Source organism: Notolabrus celidotus, chromosome 13, assembly GCF_009762535.1.
Source record: "Notolabrus celidotus isolate fNotCel1 chromosome 13, fNotCel1.pri, whole genome shotgun sequence".
Taxonomy (NCBI): domain Eukaryota; kingdom Metazoa; phylum Chordata; class Actinopteri; order Labriformes; family Labridae; genus Notolabrus; species Notolabrus celidotus.
The window spans coordinates 32,227,091-32,245,251 of record NC_048284.1 but is presented as its reverse complement, the minus strand read 5'-3'; the positions used below and the strand labels follow the sequence as shown (position 1 = coordinate 32,245,251).

Here is an 18,161-nt window from a genome sequence, read left to right as displayed (position 1 = left end):
ACCTTCACAACACACTTCTTCTTCCCCTGATGCGTTCTAAGGCCTTTGACCGTTGTAACTTTCTGCCAGCCACAAGGGCAAAACCAAGGGTTAACCTTAAAGTAATGCAACACAAGCTACAACCTAACACGATAATGATTACAATGTCAAACCTCAGACAACACCCAGTCATATAAGTTTAAGGATATACTGTATGTCTGAAATCAAAATCAATCATCTCCATGAAATAATTGTAACACACAACAGATTTTCAAGATTTGTATTTTATTTCATTAGGAGAGTCAATACATAAAACAAAATTTAGAAAAATTGTCTGACAAAAATTAAACTGAATCTTTGTGCCCACATTCACACACAGAACCAGAACCCCTCTTCACCTGTGCAGTTTGTACAAACAGGCAGCTTACACACTGAAGTGAACTTTCAGATCCTCTCTTTGGCTGTATGTCACAAGTCTTCACCGGAGCAGATACAGGACCACTCTGATGCAGTGGCGGCTGGCCAATAGAGGGCGCTAGGGAGCCGCCCCACCACCCACCACATTACCAGACATAAACAAATCAAATGAAAATGAAATAATAAAATAATATTCTAAACTGTATGTATATATATTTTTAGATGAGCAAGATAAATATTATATAGTTAATGTTGAGTAAAGTTGTTTCGTTCATCTGTGTTGTCTGATTGGTGAAATCTTTGGCCATAGACTCTAGTTAAAAGTTGTACATGAGCAGTAGCTCCTCTTCAATACAAGAGATAGGACCATGTCTGAGCCATCTGTCATAAAGTGCGGCTGATCAACAGGTCGAGCCCGGTCGAGCCGAGGGAGTAGGAAACGATCAGACAGAGATGCAGAATGGAGAAAGAGAAATTCAATAATTCAGTGAAATCACTTCAGACATCACCTTTTGAGAGGAGAACATACCAGGAGAAGCTCCATGTCAAAGGGCGCGGACCTGATCAGCCGGACATCACCATTAATCAGCAGTCCAAAGACAGAGGGAGACAATACACCCAGGGCCTGATCTACTAAGATCCCAAATAACGAACAAATTTGCACGTGATATAAGAGGGCGTGTTGCGGGTAATCTACTATGATTGAGTGTGCAACTGATAACAAGTGCAAAAGTGGTGTGGACCGCCCTATTTAAATGAGGATTTTGCATGTGCTACCTGCTGTCACCATGGAGAGTTTGAGAGAGCAGAGTGGCCGTAAACAAAAAATGAAGTTTGAAGCCATGGAGTTGGAGGTCTTGGTGGAGGAGGAAAATAAACACATCGGTGAACTCCAGCAGAGACATCTCAGTGTTGCCAGAAGAAACGCGATTTGGGAGACCATTTGTGAAAAGGTGAATGCTGTGAGAAAAAACAGGAGATCTGCCGATGAAATAAAAAGAAGATGGCAAGATATCCTCAGAAGAAAAAAGGAAAAACTTTCCCTTAATAAAACGTCAGCGCATTTCTAATATTGGACACATTTAATTAATTCAAAATGAATGTGCTTCGTGTGACTCCTTGAATATAGAATGGAAAAAAATTGTGATTTAATTATTTGAAGTGTTTTAGTAGGTTGTTCGTTATGACCGTAAAAGTAATGTTTATCTCTTTTTTCTTAAATGGAGAATCTTCATCAGATGTCTGACAATCCCCGCCGTACTCCTCAAATCAGCTCAGAGCAGAAAACACCTCAGCAGAGCCCTGCAGGCGTCCAGATTGTTATGATGACATTGATCAGGAGTTGCTGCAGCAGCAAAGAAATCAGACAGATGGGTTACAGGCCATTGCACAGGAGGTGAGAGCTGTGTCCAATGTTGTGTCTACTATTTTTATTTCTGACAGTCCAAATATATTGACACACGCACGGAGGATTCTCTCTCTCCGTCATCTGTCATTGCACCTATGCCTCCTTCTCGCCACAGTGACCGCAGAATTTTGTGCGTAACGCTGTGCCAGTTTACACCTGCCTTTCAAATGTGCTTAATAGACGCACAAACACCGCCCGCTATCTGCTTCAGGTTTGATAAATCACATTGCGTGTGCTAAATGATTACATTTGCATCTCCTCCTCCCAGTATTTTGTGATGATCTACATGTATTCTGCATATTCATGAAGGCAAACACGCTAAATGGATTGCGAGTGCTATTTTGCTCATTTGACAGACGCAATCCTCGGTGCACCCGGTTAGTACATCAGCTTTACGTGCGCTATCAAGTTTGCACATGTTTTTATACACGCAAATCTTTAGTAGATCATGCCCCCAGTCTATTTCCAGGACCTGGTTTAGCAACAAGGTTTGGCTAACTGCATGTAGTGAGCCTAATGCTTTATTCTGCACTTCTTGCCTCCATTTTCAAACATCAGGATCTGACCCACTATGGATTAAGACAGGTATTACTGATTTGAAGCACTTTTCAGAGGGTGCATCTCAAAGCTCTTAACTGCAGTCAGTGGCGGTTCTGGGGAGGGGCCAACAGGGGCCAGTGCCCCTGTAAAACTGAACCTGCCCCCCCCCACACCAAACAAATATTATACAATAAAAAAAGCTTCGGTATCATGTTGAGTGTAAACAGCCAAACAGCTGCTGTCAGTCTGCATTTTGATATAGTACACAGTAGTATGTATGTCTAGTATATAGGGATGCACTGATGTTTTGCCAGTTTGTTCTCAGCCAGTCCTCGCCCTTCTCAGTCTCTTTTGTCAGGGTTGAATGTGTCCCTCTGACAACACCCTTGGCCACAGCCTGGCCCCCCCAGTAAAATTGGTCGAGAACCGCCACTGACTGCAGTCTCCTGGCTCCTCGGCCAAACCGGAAATAGTTACTGACGTGCATTTTAACTTGCATCCCAAAGCTCTTAACGCTGCTGGAGGAGAGAGGAGAGAGGAGAGTGATCTGAGGAGGGATAATCGAGGAAACACGAGAGCAGACTTCACAGAAGTCTTTTCTCTGACAGACACGCCCCCTTATCGAATATCACTCACTGATTGGACGCTGCAGCGGCTCGGACTTCTCTGAAACTTAACATCAGCTGAACAGTCTGTGTGTGATGAGCTGAGATTGAAAAGTGTTTGATGTGAGTTTTAAACACAAAATACTGAATGCAAAATCATAAATTTAATATAACAGAGGATGGATTATGTTATATCTGATTGTTTGTGTCAGCTTCAATGTCTAAGGAAATAGAGTAATAGAGTCTAACATCATTGATTGAATATATTTTAATGATCAGTTCTTCCTCCTGTTAGTTTCCCCGTTTGTTCTGGTTTTCTTCATGAAGAGAAGTCTGACAGTAAAGTTTGTCTGTTAGTAAAAACACTTGTTATATTTCCAGTCAGGTTAATAAAGTTCATATGAGGCTGATCATTAATGAGCACAGGGTTTGAAAAGAGTTGCATGATTTATATTTTCCCTTAAAGTAATAAATAATTTAATAATGAGGCATTTTACTGATGAATCGATCCACGATGCTTCAGGACAGAATAAACAGAGAGCTGATTCTCTTCATGTGCAGGTGTGTATTAAACAGGTAAACACAGAGACAGAGCTCTGTTACTGTTTATATTGATCAGAGTTATTACAGTAAACATGTGTGCAGACAAACAGCTGTTAAAGCCGTCATCACAAACTGACGTCGCTTTACGTGACGCTCCGGAGGAGAGGACGTCTCATTTCTCTAAAAACAAATCTCCTCTTTCCTCTCTCTAATAGACTGTGTCAAGTGTTGTGGTGTGATACCTTAGTACATGTTTGCTTGCTATTTTGGAGTTATAGCCCCCCCTGGAGAAAACTCCACCAGCTGCCAGCGCTCCGATGTAAACCTGGAGGAGCCTGATCCTGAGATGCTTCTTCTTCCTCGTGTCTGGTAGACCTAGGGGAACACACAACTCAAGAAGCTACCTACAACCAAACTAAAAAAATGAAGTGAGTCTGACAGCAATGATGACATGCTGTTTACTGTGGACACGAGGACACCTTCATTAACTGGAGCTCTGAGAGGATGATCGAGACTGTTGCTTAAAATAATCTCAAACTGGGATTAAGCGCACGCCGCATATACAGAGGCTATAATCTCCGCCGTAGCAGTCGCAGGTTCAGGTCCTGGCCTCAACCATTTGCTGCATGTCTTCCCCTGCTGTCTACTTCCCACATTTCCTGTCTCTCTTCAGCTGTCCTATCTAATAAATCCCATAAGATAACTTGAAAAAAAAATCATTTCAAAATTTCCAATGTCCACAAATAGTGTAGAAAAAAAAGGGCTTTCTGATAGCATTGGGCTGAAATAACTAATAACTCTGTTACTTGGCCTTGCAGGCTCTGCAGCCACAGTCCTCTTTTTCAGTTACTGTTTATGCCTCTCTTTTCTCCTATGATTTCGGAATTAACTCTGAAACTGTGAAGCCAGCCTCCAACACACTTGAGTCTTTTTAACTGAGAAGGCCAAGACAATCTGTGGTCACAAACACAACAGCTGTTGGGTTTCTCCCCTTTGTGGTGTGCCATGTGAAGTGTCAGACCAGGCTTTTTGGCTACAGCTTTCACTGTAGACAGAGCAGTTGAAGGGTTTCTCCCTTCCGTGCTGTGCCATGTGACGTGTCAAAGTAGACTTATGGTTCAATCAGTTACTGCAGACAGAGCAGACAGAGCAGACAGAGCGGCTGGAGGATGTTTCTCTCCTGTGAATCAATGTGTGAGCTCAGATTTCTTTTAATAAACTTAAAACTACAGGGAGATGTCTCTCCTGTGTTAAATATAATGTGTTGTGTTACTTTTTGTGTTCCTTTGAGTGTTTTCGCAGATTTAGAGCAACTGTGTGAGTTGTTATGTTGCTTCACACAAAATGTGAACAATTATTTAATTTCATGCAAATTGAGCGAGTTATTTGCATAAAACTAAACGATAGTTCCCGTTTGGTCAAAATGTTAAAATCATGTGTACGCCACTGCCCAAGGCGCAAATTTTCACCGGAGGGAGGGGAGGGGTTCCCTTCAAACACCACTCCTATATGTTGTTATCAAACAAGGTTGAGCTCGACCACATTGAATGGGGAAGCAGGTTATGCTAAAGGGGGCGGAGCTAACTTTCTTTTAACCTATAGCTGTTATCAAGTGACAGACATAGGTTTTCCTAATTTACCAGATTACCTGACCTCCTCACCGTCTTTCCTCTCAGTGAGCTCCTGTTTATCACGTAGTTTAGCAAGTGGAACATTGAACACCTTGCAAATTTGCCCCGTTCCTTCATACAATACGCTTCATTCGTGCTTCCCGACGTTCTTACATTGACTTCACATGGAGTTCACTCACGCAAATGATTTTATTGTTGTTAAATGTTAACACCCCATTATCCTGCTTTGGTCAGCTGTCTTCAATGTTTACTACAGGGGTAAAACAAGTTGGGTGTTTTCTTCTCTCCTTCAAAAAATGACTGTCCGCAGTTTCAGACTTCCCCTCAGTGTATCTCTGGATCTGAGTTCCTGGCTGGTTCTGGTCCTCAACAGTTTTCTCTTTCAGCTCCTTTTTCCAGTTTGCCCCTGATGAAACTGTAACTGATGTAGCTATTCATCATATTCACTCCCCACAGGCACAGGAGTGAGTGGGAACTTGATTAAATTAATCCAACTAGTTCAGTCCTCCTGTTCCTCTTTGATAACTGAGGGTCTGGTTTCCTGCCCTACCCTTCTGCGCACGCCTTTCAGGACTGAAGGTTAACTCAGAATTTGTCTCTCAGTGAAGTTATTCTCAAATCCACATCCTCTGACATATTCTACTCTATGTAACTGATCTTCAGAAGGTGGTTATTGTACGTGGTTTCATCAGACTCGGAGCACAAAACTTCTCTCCTGTCAGAGTTAAATGTTGCTGCACTCTGGAAGATGTCACAATTTGTCAGAAACTTAAAGCCCGACTGATGTTCTTTAGTTTCCTTCCATTCATTGCCATCTTCCATCTCAGGCTCAGAAAGGTTTTCAGTCTTGATCTCAGTCTCTGGCTGTAACAGTCTCTCTGGATCTGGGTCCCTGGCTGGCTCTGGTCCTCGACAGTCCTCTACATCAGCAGTTTCTGCCTCTCTTGTGTCCTCACTTTGGTTTTGATGAAACTCTGAAGTCTGACTGTTGAAACATTTGTGATTTTTTAACTGTGAATACCAAGAGAAATGTTGTTCACACACGCTGCAGCTGATGGGTTTCTCTCCTCTGTGATGTGCCATGTGAAGTGTCAGGTAGTACTTGTGGGTAAATCTTTTACTACACTCAGAGCAGCCAAACGGTTTCTCTCCTGAATGAATGAGCGTATGTGTCATCAGATGCCCTTTTTTGTGAAATCTTTTCCCACACACAGAGCAGCTGTACGGTTTCTCCCCTCTGTGAATTGACATGTGACCTGTTAGCGTGGAATTTCTTGTAAATCTTTGACCACACTCAGAACAACTGAAGGGTTTCTCCCCCGTGTGATCCCTCTTGTGTCTGATCAGATGATGTTTATGTCCAAATTTTTTACCACACTCTGAGCAGCTGTATGGTTTCTCTCCAGAGTGGTTTTTCATATGCTGGGTGAGATACCATTTGTTTTTGAAAGACTTACAACAGAAAGAGCAGCTGTGTGATTTTGGTTGTCTCTTATTTTTACAGTTTTCCAGAGAGTTCAAATCTGACACATTTTCAGCTTTCTTCTCCAAATCACCACAATGTCTCTCTGGACCTGTGGTGCTGGCTGGATCTGGTCCTCCACAGTCCTCTCCACCAGCCCTGGATTCTGCCTCTCCTCTCTCTGCAGGTTGGTATTGATGGAGCTCTGAACCATGAACTCTACCACACTTGTGTCTTTTTAACTGATTATCCCAAGGAAACCGTTTACCACACGTGAGGCATCCGTAGGGTTTCTCTCCTGTGTGGATTCTCATGTGTCTCTTCAGGTTTTGTTTAATTGTGAATGTTTTACCACACTCAGAGCAACTATGTAGTTTCTCATCAGTCTCTGGTCTCTTATCTTTGATGCTGTCCACAGATTTCAAACCTGAATGATGTCCTCTGGTCTCCTTCCAGTCATCACTGTCATCAGTGTCAGGTTCAGAAGAGCCTTTAGTCTCTACCTTGGTTTCGGTCTGTAAATGTTTCACTGGATCTGAGTCCCTGGCTGGTTCTGGTCCTCCACAGTTCTCTCCATCAGTACCTGTTTCCATCTGTTCACTCTGTCTGTCATGAAGCTGTGAGGACTGAGATTCTTCTTCATCATCTTCTTCACTCTTCACTTGGATAACAGTGAAGGGAAACTTGGTGGTATCAGCGTCCTCAAGTCCTTGAAGCTGCTCTCCCTCCTGACTGATCCACAGTTCCTCCTGTTCCTCTTTAATGTGGGGGAACTCTTTGTCCCCCTGGTCCAGACTGGAGCTCCTCTCATGCTGCTGAGGGGGAAACTCTTCTTTAATCACCAACAGCTGCTGGACGCCTGCAGAAAACACCGAAATACACAAGGACATATTAAAGGATGCACATACTCCATGAAAAAAATCAATATTGAAAGAGTGATTCTTGATATCCCTGTCATTACTGTGATAAGAGAGACTCTTTCCCAATTCATTCTTTTGCGGTGCAACAGTGAGTGACCCGCGCCCCGGCACTCAAGCGTTAATGAATAGAGAAAGACAACAGGAGGAGAGACTGTGAGCCCCTGACCAGATATGTCTGCTAAGTAGTTTTATTAAGCAATAAATAGACATTCAACAACAAACTATATAACTCAATATAAAGCAAAACCTTTACTCACAAAACAAAAGCAAAATTAAATTAAAGGCAACAGAAAACATCGTTTTAACTCTAATCAAAAACAAAAGTAAACTAACAATGACGAAAAAACAAAACTTAAGGAGTTAAAAGGCTCTCACAGGGCGTCAAAAGAAGACTCAGACTTGATCCCTAAATGTCTTGGTCTTGTATCTGTCTCGACCTTCCTTGGTCTTGGTCTTGACTCTGACTTAATCCCTAAATGTCCTGGTCTTGTATCTGTGTCGCCCTTCCTTGGTCTTGGTCTTGACACGGACTTTGATCCCTAAATGTCTTGGTCTTGTCTCAGTCTCGCCCTGCCTCGGTCTCGGTCTTGACTCAGACTCAATCCCTAAATGTCTTGGTGTTGTCTTGGAGTCACCCTGCCTTGTCTTGGTTTTGACTCGGACTTCATCCCTAAATGTCTTAGTCGGTTGGTCTCGCCCTTCCTTGGTCTTGGTCTTGACACGAACTTTGATCCTTAAATGTCTTGGTCTTGACTCAGACTCAATCCCTAAATGTCTTGGTCATGTCTTGGTCTCGCCCTGCCTTGGTCTTGGCCTTGACTCAGACTCAATCCCTAAATGTCTTGGTTTTGTCTCGGAGTCACCCTGCCTTGGTCTTGGTTTTGACTCGGACTTGATCCCTAAATGTCTTAGTCGGTTGGTCTCGCCCTTCCTTGGTCTTGGTCTTGACACGGACTTTGATCCTTATGTCTTGGTCTTGACTCAGACTCAATCCCTAAATGCCTTGGTCTATCTTGATCTCTGAATGTCTTGGTCTTGTGTCGGTCTCGCCCTGCCCTTGTCTTGGTTTTGACTCGGACTTCATCCCTAAATGTCTTAGTCGGTTGGTCTCGCCCTTCCTTGGTCTTGGTCTTGACACGAACTTTGATCCTTAAATGTCTTGGTCTTGACTCAGACTCAATCCCTACATGTCTTGGTCACGTCTTGGTCTCGCCCTGCCTTGGTCTTGGCCTTGACTCAGACTCAATCCCTAAATGTCTTGGTGTTGTCTCGGAGTCACCCTGCCTTGGTCTTGGTTTTGACTTGGACTTCATCCCTAAATGTCTTAGTCGGTTGGTCTCGCCCTTCCTTGGTCTTGGTCTTGACACAAACTTTGATCCTTATGTCTTACCAATACCAGTATCGTGCCGATACCACGTGTCAGTACTTGTACTCATCAAAGCACCTCGAATACCACGACACTGATACCACTTTACGGTACGAGGTTAGCTTGTCGTTAGTTGAGCAGACAGGTAGAGTAGGAGGAGCAATGTCGGCAGTTTGGAAATACTTAAGCATTAATGAGGATGACAAAAGAAAAGCAAACTGCAAATATGCACGGCTAAACTATCTAGAGGAGGGGAAAAAATAGCTCCATCAACACGAGCAATTTGATTAAGCACTTGAAGAACCAGCACAGTCCGGAGTTCGAGGAGTTTTCTAAAGCCAACAGTGGGAAACAGCTACAGCCAACTTTACTGCAAACGCTGGAGAGAAGAGCGAAAATGTCCAGAGACAACCCACGAGCGCTGAAAATAACAGAGGCGCTTACTCAGTACATTGCTCTTGATGACCAGCCACTGTCGGTCGTGGATAACATGGGATTTTGCCGTCTTCTTGGCATGCTGGAGCCGAAGTACGAGATTCTGAGCCGTCACCATATAACAGAAACCATGTTTCCAAAACTGCACGACTTTGTGAAAAAGCACATCCACAGCCTGCTGCAGGATGTCTCAGCGTTCAGCTTCACAACTTATATTTGGACCAGCAGCGTAAGCCCACTGTCTCTCATCAGTTTAACAACACAGTGGGTTGATGGAGATTTTACTGAGCGGAGAGTCATTTTACAAGCGGAACAGTTTCAGGTTTGCACACGAGTCTCGCAATAGCAGGTGTGTTTGAGGACATGCTTCAGACATGGGGCATCCCGAAAAGCTCCGTTCACGTTGTGCTTCGGGACAATGCCAGGAACGTGATCAAGGCCATGAGTGATGCTGGACTCCCTAGCCTGCCATGTGTAGCTCACACTCTTCAGCTGGCTGTGAATGAGGGACTTTTGGCTCAAAGAAGCGCAGCTGATGCGGCGGCCGTCGGGCGTAAAATAGTTGGACATTTTAAACATTCAGCTTTAGCCTACTCCCGTCTGGAGGACATCCAGGTGCAACTGAACCAGCCGATCAGAAGACTACACCAAGACGTGCAAACCCGCTGGAACAGCACGTTTGACATGCTGCAGTCTCTCATCGAGCAGAAGCGGGCTCTCGGAATATACGGGTCAGAGTATGAGCTCCCTGATAACCTCACGGCTCATCAGTGGACACTTCTGGAAAAGACTATCCGTCCTGGCTCCGTTTGAGGAGTTAACACGTAAAGTGAGTTCTTCTGGTGCTTTGGCATCAGATGTGATCCCTGCAAAGACTGTTCTTCAGAGACTTTTGAACAAAGAAACAGACGATGACCAGGGCATCAAAACAATGCAAACAACTTTAGCTGCGGCCGTCAAGAGACGCTTCACTGATGCTGAGACAACGCCACTCTACTGCATCGCTACTGTACTCGACCCGAGGTGAAGTGTGTCTGTCTATATTAGGGCTGTCAAAATTGCTCCAAAATGACAATCGAACATTCGCTCTAAAAAAAAACCATAGGTTCGAACCATTCGTATATCTATATTTGCGCATTATGTCAATAACAGGTGGACAAACTAATACAAGGAGATTTCAGATTTAACATGGCTAAAACATACCTACACATTACAAAACAAGTAAATGACCTAATGGTCTATACCGTAACACTTTTAAGACCGGAGACCTCTCACTCGCTCGCCCCCCTCCTCTCTCTGTGCGCAATGCGCTGAGTGAGTGCAGAACAAGACTTGTGCGAGCAATTAAAGGTCCCGACTCTTGTCCCTAATATAGGCAGGCTTCATTCAGTGATTGAAGCAAATATTATTAACATTAACTGAAGTTAAAGTTAAAAACGAAAAAGTAGTCCACTTACATTCTTGACGCTTGTATAAAAAAAAGAGGAAAAACTGCATTTTATCCCAGTGTCACTGATTGTCAGGCTCTTTGGTTATTTGTCAAAAACACGAGACAGTCCACATGTGAAGAGGCCAGATCTCTTTTTATTCACTATGTTCCCAGCGGAGGAAAAGATGCGTTCAGAGCGCACTGAGGATCCGGGGACGGAAAGATTTCTCTCTGCCGTCTGCTTCACGCTGTGCATGTGTGACTCCTGTGACCTGTCCCTGACCCGTCATGCAGTGCGCCCACTCGCAAAGCAGCCGCTGATGTGTTTTTTTCCACAATCGAATATTAATTTTCACAATTGAATCTCCGTTTTTCTTTAATATTCGAATATATATTCAAATTTAGAATAATGGTTGACAGCCCTGGTCTATATGTGCGTGTATACTTCAGTGTTGAACCCTGATACCGATATCTGATCGACTACATGATTTTTTTTAAAGAGAGAAAACGTTTCGGCAAAAATCAAAGACTAAAATGTTTCGAGTTTTCGTCGACTAAAACTAGACTAAAACAATAACAGAGAAGACTAAAATGTGAATAAAACTAACAGGCATTTTCGTCTAAGGACTAAGACTTAATCTAAAATAGCCGCCAAAATTACATAACACTGCCAACAACCATACGGACATGAATGATAAGAACTTAAAAAAGAGGACACTTCCTCATCTTTGGACACAAAGTCAACAGACCGACGGCATGGCTTTGATGTTTTCGGCTCGCTATGTCTGAGATCAGCAACATCAGAGCTGCATGAGCTTTCCTGCTGCTGGACTGATTATGTCCCTGTTGCGCTCCCGGCTGACACCTGACCGCGTACACATGCTTATTCTTCTCAATAAGAACAAGTAGACAGAAAACTGAACACTGTGAGTCTGAAATATGTTTCTGTTCAGTTCTCTTGCTGCAGCAAAAGCACAATTAGTAGCCTGACCCTTCACTTTATATGGCTGTATGATGGAGATTATTGTTATGAGCCGGCTCCACACGTTGATATTCAGCGTGTTAAAGATTTTGTACTCCATTCTACGATTCAATACCATCACTTATATGCATGTGTTGCTGTGGAAAATCTGATTTAGAGTAGGGCTGAACGATTAATCGAATTCAAACCGACATCGTGATGTAATAGAATGCAATTTTCAAATGGCAAAGGCAGCGATTAAAAAAAAAAAAAAGAAAAGTTTTATTTACACAGACGCAACCTCACGTGACATGCATGCAGTAGGTGGCCGTAATGCACCTTTCAGCTGGTTTGCCGACGGCCAAAAAACTCCAAAGAACGAGACACGTGTGAGCGGGGATGAAGAAAACAACTTCAGCCACGCTAAGTTTTGATTTGTTGTTTTGTTGTTGAAATCTTTAAAAATGGCCTCAGCAGAAGAACCGATCATATTGAGGCGTACAAAATAATCAAAACGCTGAATATCAACATGTGGAACAGGGTTATAAATAATCTCCACAGACGCAGAGTCAGTGAAGACCCAGACAACATGTGGATTTACTGCAACAGGACAACTGAACAGGATCATGTTTTAGACTAAGAGAGTCCAGTTTTCTGTCTACTGGTTCTTATTGAGAAATATTAGAATGTTTACGTGGTCAGGTGTCAGCCGGGAGTGAAACCGGGTCAGAATCAGTCCGGCAGCGGAGAAAAAGGAGACCTGTCACTCAGCCGCAGCCGCCAGCTGAGCGTCTCCGCTGCAACGCCTTCAGTCAGCTGATTCACATCCAAACATGCTTTAAACTGAAAACACTTGTTTGGTAGAATGTTGTTAAGTAGTTGTGGTGAACGCTTACAAGACTGCAAGTCAAAGTATTTAGTAAGTTTACAACTGTAATTCAAGTAGATAAATAAACCCTCTTTCATATTAATTCATGCTTCATTTGCCTTTAACTTAACATAAGTCTAGCCTATGAGAAATAACAGTTTGTGTATAATACATCTGATATTGTTTATTATAATACAGATTGATTTATTGCTTGTGTTTGTTGAAAAATACACAAGAAGAGGACCTTGAAAAAATAATCACATATTAAATACCAATATTAAGGAAAATCGCAATTAGATTATTTTCCAAAATCGTTCAGCCCTAAGTTAGAGGGGGAAAATGTGTTTACTGTTTTTGACATAAGAAGACTCAATGTTTTTTAATGACTAATTGATAATTGATCATTAAGATTTCCAAAGATCATTCATGCAGGATACTTAAAATTGACATCTCTAGTGAGAACCATCTCTTTTTACTGTCCCTGTTCCTAGGGTTGCAAAATTTCAGGAATTTTCAAAGTTGGAAACTTTCCATGGGAATTAATGGGAATAAACCAGGAATTTCCTTAATTGAAGGTTGGCTCTAAATAGGGAACTTAAATATAGTTGGGGAAAATATATTTTAGCATAATCCTGAGTAAAACAACCAGATTTCATGTACAGTTGAATATCTATGTCATTCTTCAATCACATGCACATAATTTCTATTTTGGATGGATGTCTGCTTATAACAAAACAAATATTTATGCTTGGATATGATACCCTTCTATTAAGTTACCCTCAATTCACAGTTCATTCCTATGGAAAGTTTCCAACTTGGAATATTTCCAGAATTCCCCAACTTAACTTCCTATGGATATTTACCGGAAACTTTCCACCCCTTTGCAACCCTACCTGTTCCCCATGTCTGTGGTGAAGTATCAGCCGACCTGATCGGTGGAGCTCTGTCACTTTCTGTCTGTAGTTCACCTCAGATTTAAGGTTATCATGTGAAATATAAGAGACACATTATCATCATCACAGCACAGCCACTAAAGACTCTTTAAGTCCACTAAACTACATGGTTTACTGAGCAGGAGCTAACTGCGGCTAACTCACTCTGTGCGTCTCTAAACCTTAGCTAAAGGCTCATCTCTCTGAAACATCATCAGGAAACACGTTTCCAGCAGAGCAAAGAAAACCAACCTGTCAGATCCTGAAACCCGGACATTCTCCACACGTCAAGAGTCCGAGAAGGAAAGAAAACTACACGCTGGTGTCTTTGCAGAGAGGACTGCTCCTGTCAACATCGATTCATGCTAACTGTGCTCCGCCGGAGATTGACCTCGTGACCCGGATACTAAAACACGACCCTCATCCGGCCTTCATAATAAAAGCACTCAACTCAAACTTCTTTTATTGTGTCTTTCATTCACATACAAACACATGTGCTTCACATGAGGTAACAACAAATCAGTCCAAGTCGATCAAATTAAGTCATACAAAATTCAGAGTAGGATTAAATACTAATGCAAATACTCAAGATCGATGGAGGGTGGAGCATTTTCCTCCAGTGGAAGATAAAACAAGATCCAAATCAGTGTCAGATCAGTGTCTCCACACATTCAGGTTAAAACTACACCATGCAAAGATAAAATCATGTACAAACGTGATCCAGAAATAAAAACAAGTTCTATGGGCCGTTGGACTGAAGCCAAGTGGAAATCTGTCCTGTGGTCTGTGGGGTCAAAATCTGACATTCTTTTTAGAAATCATGGACACCATGTCCTCCACTTGACGGCCCCATTAATGCTGAACAATATATAATGGTTTAGGAGCAACATATGCTGCCATCCAGACATTGCCCTTTTCAGGAAGACCTTACATATTTCAGCAAGACAACACCAAACCACATTCTGCACGTATTACAACAGCATGGCTCTGTAGTAGAAGAGTCCAGGTGCTGAACTGGCCTGCTTGCAGTCCTGACTTGCCGTCCTTGAAAACAGCTTCAATGCTTTTTTGTAATCGGGGTCTTTCATCAATATTCATTCAAATCAAGAAGTTAACCTTAAACTACAAGCTAACACGCTAATGATTACAATGTCTAACCTCGGAAAACCCTCAGTAATGAAATCAGTGAGAAGTTGTGTCTGAATACAAAATCACTCATCAAAAGTTTAACAAGCAAACTGATTATAAAGATTATTTTATTATATGAAGCAGAGTGAAAGGAAATGAAACAATATTTAGTGAAATTGTCCCATAAAGGCCAAACAGTAGCTTTGTGTCAGCATGCACGCAAAGAACGAGAACCCTCTTCAGCCTCTCTCTGCACTCAGGGACCACCCCACCTCAGGCAGGTTACTGGCACATCAGTGACAGGGTAGATTAACTCCAGTATGGACACTATTTTTCCATTCATTTATTTATTTAAAAAAACAAAACATTTTTAATAATACACTTCAAATGAAACTCAAGATCACAACAGACTTCACATTGACTTAAGTATTGGTCATTGTTCAAATAAGTTCATCATTCAAGGGTATATGAAAAGGAAATGATAAAACACTCACCTGTTCCCCTAAAAGAATCTAAATCACTCAAAATACTTTAAATTCTGAACCAATGACTTCAAAGCCACACACTGAAGTGAACTTACAGATCTTGTAACAGTATTACCCACAGGAGGTCATTATGTTTACCTTAAAAATACACCGTCAGCTGCTGAAGGGGACAACTGACACGGGACTTCCATCAGATCTGTGACCGGTCCAATCAGCATCCAACGGTTGTGTTTTCGGAACACAGCCATGAGAAGGACCGCCGGACAGCTGGAGTCATGTGAACAAGGTTTCCCTGCTGTAATTACTGAATCAAGGATTCTCCTCCTCCTCTCCTCATCCATGTTGTCTTTCTGGTCCTCTGAAAACCTCTGACCTGTTGACTCCAGGCCTGGCTCCGCTCATCATGACGGTTTGTTGTTGTAGTTAAGTGAAATACGATCTGGTGATAACACAGAGTGTTTTATTCTGAAAATTAACCGGATGTTTTCATTTTGTTTTAGTTCCTGACTTCCTGTCCCACTCCTTCTGCTCTATTGAGATTGATGCGATCCAGTGGAAGTTAAAACATTGACTAGAATAGAAACCAGTACAAATCAGATCTGGTGTCGAGACGGAACGAAGACGGATTTGGTGGAATTTGGCCGTGAGCTGAAATGAACTCTGCAGCTATTACCATCAGCGGGGTGTTTAGCTCTTGTTGATTACAATAATCTCAAACTGAGATGTGCTCATATCAAATTACACAATGCATCAGTAAAGTTGGCAAAAGTGTACACTTCCTCCAGCGTTATGCGTGCACCAGCGTGATGCACAAAACTGACCCCCAACTTATACAGGATGCTCCGCGTGGTGTTTTGACTGCGCCGTGTTACGCCTGCGCCATGCACTGTGAAGCCAATACGTTCCATTCTAGGCAATGCTCATGTTCACACATGGAGCGCCATGAAATACGTCCAGATACGTCTCGGAAGTGTGCCCCTACGCCGCTACGCCAGAGACAGGCACCAAGTCTTTTTTCGACAGAGCCTGAACGACCTGGACAGGAAGTCAGGCATGAGGATCATATGCAGCATCCGCCAATTTCAAAATAAAGCACCATATACAGCCTCCCGAACATTTAAAAGATTGTATATTGACAGCGGGGCTGCACGGTGGTGCAGTGGGTAGCACTGTTGCCTCCCAGCTAGAAGGTTCCCGGTTCGAATCCCCGGCTGGGCAGGTGCCTTTCTGTGTGGAGTCTGCATGTTCTCCCCGTGCATGCTGGGTTCTCTGGCTTCCTCCCACAGTCCAAAACATGCTCACCAGGTTAAGTGGTCACTCTAAATTGCCCGTAGGTGTGAGTGTGTGCGTGAATGATTGTCTTTCTCTCTGTGTTAGCCCTGTGATAGGCTGGCGACCGGTCCAGTGTGTACAGTCATGGCCAAAAGTTTTGAGAATGACACAACTATTAGTTTTCACAAAGTCTGCTGTTTCAGTTTTTATAATGGCAATTTGCATATACTCCAGAATGTTATGAGGAGTGATCAGCTCAACTGCAATTAATTGCAAAGTCCCTCTTTGCCGTGAAAATGAACTTTATCACCAAAAACACATTTCCACTGCATTTCAGCCCTGCCACAAAAGAACCAGCTAACATCATTTCAATGACACACAGATGTCACACACATTAACACAGGTGTGGGTGTTGATGAGGACAAGGCTGGCGATCAATCTGTCATGATTGAGTGACTGGACACTTTAAAAGGAAGATGGTGCATGACACCATTGTTCCTCATCTGTTAGCCATGGTTACCTGCAAGGAAACACGTGCAGCCATCATTGCATTGCACAAAAAGGGCCTAACAGGGAAGTTTATAGCAGCGAGTAAGATTGCACCTCAGTCAACCGTCTATCCAATTATCAAGAACTTCAAGGAGAGAGGTTCAATTGTTGCCAAACAGGCTCCAGGGCGCCCAAGAAAGTCCAGCAAGCGCCAGGACCGTCTCTTGAAGGTGTTACAGCTGCGGGATCGGGCCACCACCAGTGCAGAGCTTGCTCAGGAATGGCAGCAGGCAGGTGTGAGTGCATCTGCACGCACAGTGAGGCGAAGACTTTTGGAGGAAGGCCTGGTGTCAAGGAGGGCAGCAAAGAAGCCACTTCTCTCCAGTAAAAACATCAGGGACAGACTGATATTCTGCAGAAGGTACAGGGACTGGACTGCTGAGGACTGGGGTAAAGTCATTTTCTCTGATGAATCCCCTTTCCGATTGTTTGGGGCATCTGGAGGAAGGCTTGTTCGGAGAAGACGAGGTGAGCGCTACCATCAGTCCTGTCTCTTGCCAACAGTGAAGCATCCTGAGACCATTCATGTGTGGGGTTGCTTTTCGGTCAAGGGAGTGGGCTCTCTCACAATCTTGCCTAAAAGCACAGCCATGAATAAAGAATGGTACCAGAACGTCCTCCGAGAGCAACTTCTCCCAACCATCCAAGGGCAGTTTGGTGATGAAGAATGCCTTTTCCAGCATGATGGAGCACCTTGCCATAAAGCAAAAGTCATAACAAAATGGCTCGGGGAACAAAACATTAAGATTTTGGGCCCTTGGCCAGGAAACTCCCCAGATCTTAATCCCATTGAGAACTTGTGGTCAATCCTCAAGAGGCGGATGGACAATCAAAAACCCACAAATTCTGACAAACTCCAAGCATTGATTATGCAAGAATGGACTGCCATCAGTCAGGATTTGGTCCAGAAGTTGATTGACAGCATGCCAGGGAGAATTGCAGAGGTCTTGAAAAAGAAGGGTCAACACTGCAAATATTGACTTATTGCATGAATTCTGTGTAATTCTCAATAAAAGCTTTTGATACTTATGAAATGCTTCTAATTGTATTTCATTATACCATAGAAACATCTGACAAAAACACCTAAAAACCCTGAAGCAGCAGACTTTGTGAAAATGTAATATTTGTGTCATTCTCAAAATTTTTGGCCATGACTGTACCCTGCCTTCCGCCTAAAGCCAGCTGGGATAGGCTCAAGCCCCCCGTGACCCCTAACGGGATAAGCAGTCAA

The 18,161-nt window shown here is 43.1% G+C and overlaps 1 protein-coding gene across 1 annotated transcript; it reads right to left on the bottom strand.

The window, feature by feature from the left end:
- Nucleotides 1–5,293: 5,293 nt before the first annotated feature.
- On the bottom strand, nucleotides 5,294–13,885 carry LOC117823914 (gastrula zinc finger protein XlCGF57.1-like). The gene is made up of 2 exons (XM_034699192.1): nucleotides 13,749–13,885; nucleotides 5,294–7,444 (listed from the first exon to the last, which is right to left on the bottom strand). The coding sequence occupies exons 1-2, from the start codon at nucleotides 13,771–13,773 to the stop codon at nucleotides 5,763–5,765; spliced, it is 1,707 nt and encodes a 568-aa protein (XP_034555083.1). The 5' UTR covers nucleotides 13,774–13,885; the 3' UTR covers nucleotides 5,294–5,762.
- Nucleotides 13,886–18,161: the final 4,276 nt, after the last annotated feature.